At 33.9% G+C, this 13,189-nt stretch overlaps 2 protein-coding genes across 4 annotated transcripts in view; both read left to right on the top strand.

Moving 5' to 3' along the window:
- The window catches only part of LOC105233676 (odorant receptor 43a), an 83,981-nt gene extending 72,504 nt beyond the window's left edge, over nt 1-11,477 (top strand). The window contains exon 5 of the mRNA XM_049450951.1: nt 11,344-11,477. Within this exon, the coding sequence (XP_049306908.1) occupies nt 11,344-11,460 (117 nt within the window). The 3' untranslated portion in view covers nt 11,461-11,477. The remainder of the gene's footprint in view (nt 1-11,343) is intronic.
- LOC125777066 (electron transfer flavoprotein beta subunit lysine methyltransferase-like) overlaps nt 1-13,189 on the top strand; it is a 93,927-nt gene that overhangs the window by 47,769 nt on the left and 32,969 nt on the right. For all 3 annotated transcript variants that reach the window (XM_049450954.1, XM_049450953.1, XM_049450952.1), the window contains exon 2: nt 11,487-11,652. In XM_049450954.1, the coding sequence (XP_049306911.1) occupies nt 11,531-11,652 (122 nt within the window). In that variant the 5' untranslated portion in view covers nt 11,487-11,530. The remainder of the gene's footprint in view (nt 1-11,486; nt 11,653-13,189) is intronic.

Raw genomic sequence — 13,189 nt, forward strand, 5'->3', positions numbered from 1 at the left:
AATTTATTTTAAAAATCTTAAAAAGCATTTCTCATATTATTTATAATCAATGCAGGCAGGCACAACCGTCTCACCCGCCCACCGGCTTGCACTTTTCAACTTTTTCAGGGGCATCGCACCTTATTCAGACACTTCATATGTCATAAGACAACAACAATTGCATGCAGCAGCAGCAATTCACCGAACACATACACACATACAATATGTAAGAATCGAACAGTGGAGAAGATGCGAGTACATAAGTTATTAAAATGCCGGTTGGAGCATTTCCAGCTCGTAAATAAGCGCCGCAACGACAATGCCCAAAAATGAGGTATTAACTTTTAATTGCGTTGCTGTTGTGGCCTTGTGTTTGTGATAGGAAGATTTTAGCCAGCAATAAACAAATATTTTTGCATACGCGTTTATATAAAAATAATAATAATATAAACAATAAGAAGTTGTGCAAAATAAGTTGTGTTTGTCACGAATTCCGCATTGTTTATGCAATAAAGCTTTAAAATTATGTTTTTTATATTGTTCCTGTATTTTTATATATTTTCTTTGTGGTTATTTTTAAATGCTAAGATTTGTGAATAAAACCAGACTTTAAAAATATTTTTATTGTTTTAATATCTATGCGATGCCTAGTATGCGCTGGCGTATGAGCAACATTATAGATATGAAAATAAACTTGTTGGAAAGTTGTTTTTTTTAACTGTTTATATTTAGCAATATATGTATTTATTATAAGATATTAAACATATATTTGTTAGCCATGACCATATGTCCGTCTGTCCTTCTGTGTATATACAATCTAGTTCTCACTTTTTGGCGATACCGAACTGAAATTTTGCATCTCTTCATCTCTCTTTTCTCACCAAGATGCTGCCCATTTTTCGGCATTTGCCGAACGCACGATATCGGATCACTATAGCGTACAGCTGCCATTATAAACTGTATAATTGGAATCAAGTGCTTTCATTATTGGAAGACGATGGAGAGCCGATTCGATGGAAATAGACCCCAATAGTTGCGTGGTCAATTTCGATTTAGATCGGACTACTGACCCCTCGACATCAGTCCACAAATTCCCGATAATGTTGATGTCAGGAGATTGTAGCTGCCATTCCATTACCTTGACATTCCTTTCCTCAAACCACATTTGAGCAACTTTACTTGTTTGCTTGAGATCGTTATGCTGCTCGAACGTTCAAAGAAGCATGTTTTTCTGGTGTATTTCGTCAAACGAATCAACAGTTATGTTTTCCTTAATCCAACAAATGCTTCCTACACGTTGCCAAAAAAAGCATACACTAACCATGATACTCGCACCTCCATATTAACCGTTTTTGTTTTATATATCTCGGCTAGTATCATCCCTCCTCTTACATATGTACATATATCACCGATGTATAACATTTTTCAGACAAACATATGCGAAAGTGAGGTCAAAATCGGATCTTCGAAAAAATTCAAAAAAAAAAATGTATTTTTCAAGAACGCTTCAGTCATATACAAATATGATAATGAAATAAGTGTGAAATTAATATTTGTTTGTCTTTTCTTACCTCAAAAATAATTATTAAGCGCATTAATCAAACCATTGTCTGTTAGCTGAAGCCTGAAATTCAGGTTAACTTACTGTATACATAATTATAAATCTAAATCTCGGGTATTTCCAACATTGCAAAAATTTCACTACGTAAACAAAAACCATTTCACATTTGTAGATGCCTTTTTCAGAAAATTCTGTGAATTACATGAAAATCTTACGCTTGCCTCTCGATTTGTAATGAAATAGAATTTTACAAGAGCGCATAATTGGAAATGATGCATGCTCTCAAAAGCTCTTCACAATGCAACGCTTGCACTCGCTCTCAATTTGTTTTCGTTTTTTTAATTTTTTTCATTAATTCATGCAATGCAAGTACTCAATGCTTTCAATTCATAAAACTGTAAATCTCAAGAAACGGGAATCGTTAGATTTTCCCATTTCAACGGCAAAAACGAGTAAGGAATGAATGCGCTGCTATTCTCTAAATAAAATTACGAAATCGGCTGGGAAAATTTGTCACAAAGTCAAAGAAATTGCATTGAAGGCAAACACAAATGAAGGCATTAAATGTCAGAAAAAAAGTGAGAGTAGAGCAAAGACAGACAGTTTGATTGACATAACGTATATATTATTATATGTGTACAGACAATATGAATATATGTGCCTTTAATCAATCAGTAAACAAATGTGCAATGCTCTTCATATTAATATTGAAATGATGGCAAAGAATTGTTGCTTTCATATTGTTGTTGTATTCTTAGGAGGCACGTCAACAAATAAATAATTGAAAATATTTTTTGTTTACATGAAATAAATTTCCCATGACTTAATAACAGCGTAGACGAAAAGGGACAAGCTTTCATATGTCGAATTGACGTTTATTTCTTTCAATTGGCAAACTTTCAGGAACAAAAAAAACCGCAATAACCGCGAAAACGTCACGCTGCCGATCGCGTGTGCGCTATTGAAGAAGGGGCGTGTGCTATGACGTTAGCTGTCACGCGATTTTTTTGCAAAGCAATACGAAAAGCGACCGCAAGTAAGTCAAAAGAAAATAATAATAAAAAAAATGTCGAAAAAATGTTTTTGAATTGATTTTAATTGAAAAAATACTATCAACAAAGCACTTACAAATGCAATTTTTTGCTTAACTTTTTCACATTTTTTTACACAATTTTGCATTGCCTTTTAAGCCTTTTTTTGTTATATAAATTTATTAAGTCAAATCACTTTTTTTTTAATTTTTTGCACATTTCAATATTTACGCAAATACAATACTTTTGCGCACATTTTCAGACAGCCATACACATATTACATACATATGTGCGTATGTACATAAGTATGTGTATAAATATTTTTTCTCATATTGACGTATTTAAATATCGGTCCTTTTGTAGTTGTCATGCAAATAAATTTTTCATTCAAAAATTTATTGTTTTAAAAATTCATCCTAAAAATATTTTCATCAGCATTTAAATTAATCACACGCATTGTTTTTGTGTCAAAATTAATAAAAAATATAAATCACGTTATACAGTTGAATAATTCTGTATGTTATTCTACATATGTATATATGTATGTATGTATGTACATAAATACATATACATATGTACGTATATGTCTGCAATATTTGATAAATGCGCTAATTGCTGGGTCATGAAGCTCATTTCGGCGGCAGCACATGCATTGATCACTTGAAATGCGAACTTGAGTTGCTGAAATGTGCAGTTATATCATATCGAGTATTCACATGTGTCTGCCAAAGCCCCCTTTTTCACGTGTGTGGCCCAGCTGGCATTTGTCGCTGATATTGTTTTTGTGGTCGCCAGCAAATCTCTTTATTGTATGGCATTAACACTTCGGCATGTGACATAGAATTAGACGATAAGCAATACACCTTGGCATTAAGCACATACATAAGTACATTTGTAAGTATGTATAAATGTATGTGTGTATTTTGATAGTACTATGTAGATATGTGTGTATGTGCATATACTAAATACTTTACTTGTGAAAAATTCTTATGTATATGATGCCAGTAAGTGTTAAATATCTATACTAATTATATAAAATCGCTTATATGAAAAATGTTTGTAACGGCTAATCTCCTAAAGTTCTGAAGCGATTTTTATAAATTTTTTTTTAAAATAAAGCATTTGCTCTAGGCTCGCGAGTGGCATACTTTTTTTTTAATTTTCCGAAATCAAATCCTTTTTCTTTCGGGTTGAAGTTTTTGAAAAACCAAAAATATTGCAAGCATAAGGTTTTTCGTTCACCAAACGCAGTCTACAGCGAAGCGCGCTTTGTGTGTGTGCGTGTTGCCCCTTGATCGTTTGCGGCACGCACTCTCTCTCTCTTCATCTCTGCACATCTTTTCCAGCATAACGTAATGAAGTAAGTACATACATATGTACTATGTATGCACTCTCTCTTCCATCTCTCGCATCTTTTCTACATAACTTATTGAAGTAAAGTACAAAGCAAAAAAGTTTGCATATATAAATGATCGCAGAACAAGTGAAATAACGCTAAACAGCACAATCAAATGCCCGCATAAATTGCCGTATGTATGCATGTATGTAGATATGTAAATACAGTGTCAACTATATTTATTCTGTTTTTACAGCTACTTATTTTGCAGCAACGCACCGTTGCTTGAATTGCTTTTCTTATTGTCTTTGTACTTTTTTTGTAACAAAGCACATTGAAAATAAAACAGAACGCTCTCCGTAGGAACATCAAAAACCAATAAAATCAAATATTAAAATGTAATGTGGTTTTCATGTGTGTCTGCGAAATACTTGCTGGTTTCTTCTAACTTTTTTGTATTTATGATCGTATTCTGCAAATGGTAGAGTAAAATTAGGAAATTTATTGTCTTTAAATCAAAAGGTAAAAATTAGATTTAAGCGAAACTAATTTGATTAATAATAAATATACGGTTTTTACAATAAAAGCTTTCAGAGATGCCAAAAGCAAAATCTCAATTATTTAGATTCTCATCAAATAGACGCAAATTCAGCTAAGACGAAATGAGACGGTCGACGAGAGTGCAAATCGCGTAGAGCAGGGATGGGCACTTTTTAGCCCGCAAAGTTAGCAAAGTGCGCACGCGGCTAGATGAGGGGAATATCAGTTTACGGAGAGAAGGGCAATAACAAGTTGAGAAAAATTGCGAAAAAATGAATTACATTCCTCCGTAACTTGATGTTCATCGCAGAGTGGTTGCGGCAATACTGACATTGTACACAATTTTACGGTGGAAAGTTTACTTCATATCGGAATTGTACAGTTGTGTGAACAAAAGGGTAAACATAATTTGCAGAGTTTAGAGTTTCGCATTAAAATTTGTTTTTTATTTACCTTTGCATGGTGGGAAATTTAATCACTGTTAGGAAAAAAATATATATATGTGATGTTATGTATCTAAAAACAATTTTATTTAATAAGAAAACAGCATATTTTAAAACTTCACAACACCTTATGGTTGTTTCTATTTTGTTAACACAAATTTAAATGTTATAGATCAGTCAATGGTGGTGGAAATAACGTTGCTCTAATTTGTAAATTTGGAGTGGTAAAACGTTGCTCTCACTTCTCTCTTCATGTTTGCCCGCGATGATCCCATCACCTAGCCCTCAAAATGTGCACTCGTGCCCGCACGGGCAAAATGCCACTGAGGGCTAATGTGCCCATCCCTGGCGTAGAGAATGTAAGGTTGCAAATGATGCAGAATAGACAAGGGGCGATTGCTTCCAAATCAGCGTTTAACTATAGACAGGATTGTAATTATTTGGACCATTCCCTTTTTATTCATTGGTCGAATGAATGGCATTTGCAATTTTTGTAAGGCTAAAAAGTGGGTGAAAGATGCACCAAGTATGTGTTGTAGCAAAAAGACATGTAAGTCAGACATATAGGTGAGCCTTCGCTGACAATCAAAGCGCTGCTTACAGGTGAGCATCAGTCGTCCTGTCACTTAAAAAAATATAAGAAAAATGCAATGGTTGTGACTTCGTTTGGTGGTAATGAAATTAGGAAGGGTAATTCCATGCCAACGTTTAAATACATGAACAAGTTTACCACGTTATTGGGAGTTTATTGCCAGCGCAGAACACAACACCAAAATTTAAATTGACTGCCAATATGCGAATAAATCTTTGTGGAGCTGGACCATCCAATCGGTTGCAGAGTTCCTACTTAAAATAGGTAACGGTTTGCAAATCTGTCACCAAAGACGGTTATGTAATATGCCAGATATTGCAGGAACCTGTGTTAGAACAGTTGACCAACTTATTGATAACGTGTATCCAGATATTATTAATTTGCACCACAAAGATTCTAAGTGGTTATATGAGTGAGCTATAATTACTTCGACGAATTCCGATGCAGACGAAATCAACAAAGCCGTTTGTCAAAGAATATTATCAGAATATAAAATTTACAATTCTTTTGACACAGTGACAGATGAAGGAGACGTTGTTCACTATCCAACGGAGTTTCTTAACTCTCTTAATCCCTCGGGACTACCTCCATTTCAACTAGAACTTAAAATTGGTACGCCAATAATCCTTCTACGAAATCTTAAGCCTCCCAATTTATGTAATGGCACTCGACTGAAGATAACGCACTTGATGCCTAATATCATTCAAGCAAACATTTTAACCGAACCTGCAGCAGGCGAAAGCAAAATGATCCCTTGGATACCAATGATACCTACAGATCTTCCATTTAGTTTCAAAAGAGTACAGTTCCCCGTTAAGACGTGTTTTGCGATTACGATTAATAAGTCCCAAGGGCAAACATTGAATACTGTTGGCATAGATCTTTCGAAACGAAGTATTTCCTCAACGGTCAATTATATGTGGCTCTGTCACGAATTGGGTTCCCCGCAAAACAAACTGTCTCATTTCTGGCAATGGAAATAAAACAAAAAATGTTGTATTCACTAAATTTTTTTAATAATTAAAATATATCCTTTTTGGTTATTGTTCCACAATACATCAATTCTAGTATACCTTATTTCATATCTTGAATTAATATTTACTCTATACAATCCTATTTATTTTAAGTAAGACTTTTGAATTGTTACCTTTTCGTTATCTATTTTTAATTTTTCTGTAAAAAAAATTTAATAAACAAATTATTTATAACGTTAATGAATTTAAAAGTGTTTGCAATTAATTCAAATATGGGTAGTAAATATTTGTAAGTCTAACATAAGTTACATATTATACTCATGTATGTGTGTTTACATGTACGAATAAAGGTATTCTTTTATTTGCATTTTAAACTACATTAAATTCTTTCTAATACCCTCATCGTTTCAGTTTTTGCGGCGTAACAAAGTACGCCGGGTATTTGCTAGTATAAATATATACACATATATACATATACATATATTATACTTACATACATATGTACATACAATTATGCAAGCTGAAAATTTCTCATCGTTTAAAAGAATTAACATTACTATGACAAAATTTAATTTTATTATTAAAATTAGGTGCCACCGAGAGCGATACACTGATTAGAGCGATCTTCAATTATTTGATACTATTTTTTGTAGTACAAATCAACCTCTACTTCGAAATATGTATTCCTCGTCCTTTGCGATTTCTGCCAAGCGACCATTCTGGAAACAGGAAAAATTCGCTATAAGGCAGATACGAAAATTATAGCGAATGAGTAAGCCATTTGCTCTATTGCATTGATTTTATTTTTAGTACGGCGTATTGTTACGATTGCGAGCTCTTGCGACGTTTACTTTGCACAGAGCAAGTCCAACACGCTAAGTTTACATCGTTGAAATTGGATCTCGACTAGCTTCATTTTACAGTTTTATAAAGCATACATATGTATGTATTTATAAAGCACTCACTTTTGGACGTTCACTGCGTTCATCGTCATCGGTAATCGCTTTACTTTTACGGAATTTGGATTACACTCTTCTGTGGCCGGAATTTCGTGACCACAAAGTTTGTTTGTTCATCATATAAGTACAAACAGGAAACTAAATGGAATACAGGGGGCAGGTTTAACCCTGATTAAGTCATGTCCGACTGATGAATCAGCTAACCAAGAAGTCTATGGAATAAGAACAAAGGAATTGGGAGGTCGAAGCACGAAAGATTGTGGACATAGCGCCATCATGAACCAGCTAAACTTAAGTAAATCAGATTATATTTGTATTCTTCCAAGATTATATTCCAGTAGTCACTTCCGGGTGAAGATACGCTCTAGCCGTGAATGGACGAGAGGTATAGAAGTGAAAAATTATACAACCTCTATCTAAACTGACGAATTCAAAATGGGATATGTAGTAGAAGCGGCTGTTTGCTCCGATGATGTCAAAATCTCTCTCTGTTTCCGACTATGAAACTCAGCCAGCATATTCCAAGCGGAAATACTAGGTATGAAGAAGCCCTTGGTAATATATGGAACAACTACGGAAAGATACAGAAAGGAACCATATACGCGGAGAGATAGCATTGCTGCCCTTATCGACTTACTTATTTATTCTAGCGCAGTTAACAATTGCAGGAAGGCTTTAAGCTCACTACTCAATGCTAGGAGCATATTTAAATGAACCTGAGGCCGATTTAAAACCCTGCTAGCTGGGAACGAACAACAGAGAGAGCTTTAAACTCCCTCACATGAATAGTATTTTAACACTTATAGCTTTTGAAGAACATACGATAAAAATGGGTCTGCCCTATAACGATTTATTCAGAATTTCCACTTTTTAACCCAATCCAGACACAGAATACTATTTATATCCCAATTAGCCTCATATACATGCATATGTATGCATTCGAAATTGATAAGGCAACTATACTTACAACTTATACTTGTGAAATATTTTTCCGTTAGCCTGTGTTAGAGTCTATTCCTTATGTATGCAGTCCATGTACTACTTGTATTCATATCATCACCACATCATTAGTACAACAATCGAAAGGCATATAAATCCAAGATAGCAACCAACAAACCTTAATATAATATTTTTTCTCTCCGGTTTATACTTGCATGAACGATGCTACATACTTGTTTTGACCTCTTATGTCAAAATTAGAACTTCGAAAAATATAAAAACTATACTACAATAATACTTATGTTTCAAATAAGCTCAATTTCGAATTTCGAACGCAAATATTTTGATTATGAATAATAACTTCGAAACACAGAAAATTAATTTTTTACTTATTATTTAATCTGGAAAAAAGTTGGGTTTGCTCAATATCCAGAAAAAATAATTGAAGCCAAATTCAGGGCTTAGGGCATAAGTAAGTTAAAGTCACACCACAATTAATAATAAAGCCAATGCAGATCGCTATTTAATCCCTTCATTAAATGTGAGGCTGCAATATAGAACTCAAATATTAAGTGAAAAAAGCCAAAGTCCAAAGATGGATTAACTAAATTTTTATTTTTTAAACATTTACGCATTCCCTACCTTTTTTACCTCTTTTTCGCATAGTTTTTCGAAAATTCATTTAATTACACTTCATTCAAAATATTTACATTGAGAAGCTGCTCAAATAAATAAACTAGCTTCAACTAAATGAACCAAAACATATTTGTACTTGAAAAATGCGCGTCTTCATATTTTGACAGAAAGTTGGTCCGAAACACTATCTTCTTAGGAAAATATTTAAATTGTTATTTTAGCCGTTAAAATTAGAAATACGCTTATTTAATTTTATTCAATTTTGTACTAAAAATAGCTTTAAGTTTGCTGTCTGGAGAAATTGCAGGCTAATTTCAGAAATTGTCACTCTAAAGTACACACTTCCACTTGTCACTCAGTATGTGGAAAACAAACAAACAAGTATTCATAAATTAGGTTATCACTTCCAAGGAAGTATGAAAATCTGCAAACACAGAGCGCCGCCAAATAAATTGAGTGTATTTGAATATATAATTTACAGCTACTTATAGCAGAATTGCTTGTCAGTTCTGAGGCTTGTGAATAAAAAAAAACACTTGATGGGCGAGTGACAAAGATAAGAGTCTAACAAGCTATTCTGATAAGTTGGTTCCGATATACATATGTACATATGTGGGGGAGTTTGTATATAATATATATATTATATATGTATGTATGTATGTAGGCAGTTACATATTTGGTGTTGTGTTATGGAACACCCACTTAAAAACGCCGGAACAAGCAACCAAACGACCATATATAGCACTATATTAGCACACCACATTTGTTCTTAAATTAACTCAATAACAAAAGCAAATAATGTAATAAACATAAATTAATCAGAAGCAATAATTTCTAAAAGAGGAAGGCCGGTGGTGGTGGTGGTCGTGGGTGGTGCGTATATGTTATATAAAATGTTTAAAGAAATTTTGAATTTCACAAGCGATCTATAAGGGGAAGCACCAGCAAGAAGTGATAATATATACATACATGCATACATGCCCCCATACATACACATTAGAGCGGGTCAATTTTTTCAACAAAATCGCGAATCCGGAAAATGTTCCACGAATCATAATTATTCTACATGGGAGCCAAATCAATTAAGATGTTACATGGGTTTACGGGTTTCAAAAATTCGAGAATTTTAATTATCTTATTAAGTTCTACAACACCTCTAGAATATTGTCCTACATTTTCAAGTTGATCCGAGTAATAGTTTCGGAAATACAGCCTTGAGAACTTGTGCGCTCGAGGCTAGCTAGGCTAAGTGCACCGTCTTAAAAACGCGTTTTCCTCCAAAAGTTTGAAGTCGGTTGGCAAGATTTCTCGAGAACTACTCAACCGATCTTAATGAAATTTTACAGAGGTCTTTGAGATACAATCCTTAGAGACTTGGACGCGGGATTTTTATTCGATTACAACTATTTGAACAAAATTCCGTGAAATTTTGACTAAAATTTTATTTGTTTATAAAAATGTCTGCTAAAAATCCAATTTTCAGTTGTTTTTCCTTCGTCCAAGTCCTAAGGTAAGGGTTTAAATAGAACTCGTGTTTTTCCGAAAATTTCAGAATTTCTTTGTTGATAGTGTATGGTGGTAAAAATAAAAAATTCGTTTAAAATATTGTATTTCATTTTTATATGAAAAAATTGTTGAAAAAAGACTATATTAACCCGAGGAAATCCATGAAACCCTTCAAAAACAAGTCGTTATTTACCAAAAATAATGAAGTGTTTGGCCTGACTGGTAGGTCAGATTTGGAAAATGTAGTTTTGAGAAACAGTTTAATAGAGCTAATTGATCCGACTTATGATATCCAATTATAATTTAGTAAGTTATTTTTAAAGGGGTAATCTAACGATTTAAACATCGATGCTAGTTAGCTTTTGAAATAAATACCCCATATGAGACTGCAATAAATTCATTGAAGCCACGAGCTTACATAAAATGATACTTACGGATCTGACCGACCGATATCGAAATACACCAGTGACCACCATTTCATTAGAATATCTCTAAAACTGAGTAACAAACTTTAGACGCAAAGTTCTTCTCCTTTTCCCTACAAATCGACCCGCTCTAATATTATATACACATTCGTACATATATACTACTTTCTATTTTTTATTGTTTTTGTTTTCGCAAAAAATCGGAAGCATTTCACATATTATCTTAGAACAGCCGATAAGATAAGGCAAAGTAGATAGAAGCACTGCCAGGCAAAGTACAGAAGAATTCTACGAATTGCTTGGACTATTAATCACACCACTATGTACATATTTATATATATAAGTCAAAATGTTCACAACTTACGTTGAATCGATTGTCACATGTAGACTGCCAAATATTATTTTCGTCGGAATTATTTTTAACAACCTCTACAAATAGAAATGGTTCAGCTAAATATACCCACAAGAGACTTTGCCCCAAATGTACAACTATGTATATTTCGCTGTCTTCATTGATTTTTTTTTTTGCTTTGCGTTAATTCAAGTGAAATTCTTTTATTTACAGCCCGATTAATTGGAACACACATATTCTAACACATACAAACAAAAATGTTACGGCGTCTGATCTGCAAGCCTCCGACTCCACCATCGCCTTCTTTGCCGTCGCATTTGTGGGCGTCGCGACGCATACGTCACGCTGGAGATCACGCGCCCTGCCGCCGGTCAAGTGGGTGAGTAAACGCGAATATTCTCTCTGCTAATTTTATGTTCACCTTGAAAATTTGCTGTCATGCCTGCTTATGAGGAATCGTATTAATGTATGGTACTAAGTGCAATGGTAGGGACTTTCACTTTCATCACTTCCGTTACTTATGTGCTAATGATAAACGCTCTATTAAGTATTACTAAATGCCTTCTATGCACTCGAGCGTACTTTGGTGCTGCGAGTACAGATTTCAAGTGCAAAAAGTATAAGAGATACAAATTGTGATGTACCACATTTGCGGAACATTCTGGTTTAGAGAAAATAGGTCAAAGTACTTAGCAGGTGTATTATTTTCATTATACATACAAGGTGCGTTATGATTCCAAGGGCAAGTTTTTGTATGGAAAATTTTATCATTCAACAAGATATCTTCACGAAATTTGGCATGAATTAATGACCAAGTCAACGGTATATTTTCTGAAGAAGTTTTTCAAATCGGACTACCATAAAATATAGCTGTTATACAAATTGAACGATCAAAATCAAGTTATAAGTAAAACGCAGTTACCCGATTATTATCTCAAGAACTACTGCATCATGTTGCAACTAATAACTGCATAGATAACCTAAGTTTTCCGACACCAAATTGTTTCACCTTAAATCAATTGGGTTTATTTTTAGTGGAAAACCCAACTATTATGACAGCAATCCACCTTAATGGACTCTCGTATGTTTACACATAACTTACATATATATGTACATAGCTTTAGCACTAATGGCATAAGCGCCTGAAACTCCGCAATAAATGTAGGGTTTTTATGTACTCACTTTTGGTCCATTAAGATCACACACTACTCGCATGCTCGATGGGTTTGGTAGTGTTTTTCCACAAATGCATTCAAATTCCACACTTACTAATGTTGGCGATAACACTGCGAATACATTGCTATTATGTATATCAAATTTAGGAATATTTCCAATGTCATTGACTCACTCATACATGCTTCATTGCGGTCTAGACAGCTCAAGTATGCAACATGTCAACGAATGTAGAAATTAATTAATGTCAAACAATTACAACGGATTCACCAATTATTGGTGCTTATACATATGTGTGTGTGCTTATAAGCAAACCACTAACCCATTTTGATAAGCCAGCAGCTAAGCTGGGGGCGCTGAACAAATTGGTGTGTAAATTTGCATCAGCCATTGCTACTACCGCATTAACGGTGTGTTATAAATAGAAGAAGAGAAAATCGAAAAAAATTGTCTGTGTTTGTAATATCAAAATAGAACTGTTATAATAAATGAATGCTCTGTAGCCCGCAACGCAATTATCCGATTTTGCTATGGAGATAAGCAAAATAAACGAATTTCACAGATTGCTTATGAAATTTATTTTGCGCATACGCCCTGGAGTTAGGTGAACAGCTGCTTATGAACTTATTTAGTAGGTGCATATACATATGTACATATATAGGTGAAATTAGAATATAGTACGCAGTAACTGGAAGCATGAATATAAATAAATTTGTGTGAAAATTATTTTATAGTGTATTGTT

The sequence above is a fragment of the Bactrocera dorsalis genome, chromosome 3 (genome assembly GCF_023373825.1).
Source record: "Bactrocera dorsalis isolate Fly_Bdor chromosome 3, ASM2337382v1, whole genome shotgun sequence".
Lineage (NCBI taxonomy): Eukaryota > Metazoa > Arthropoda > Insecta > Diptera > Tephritidae > Bactrocera > Bactrocera dorsalis.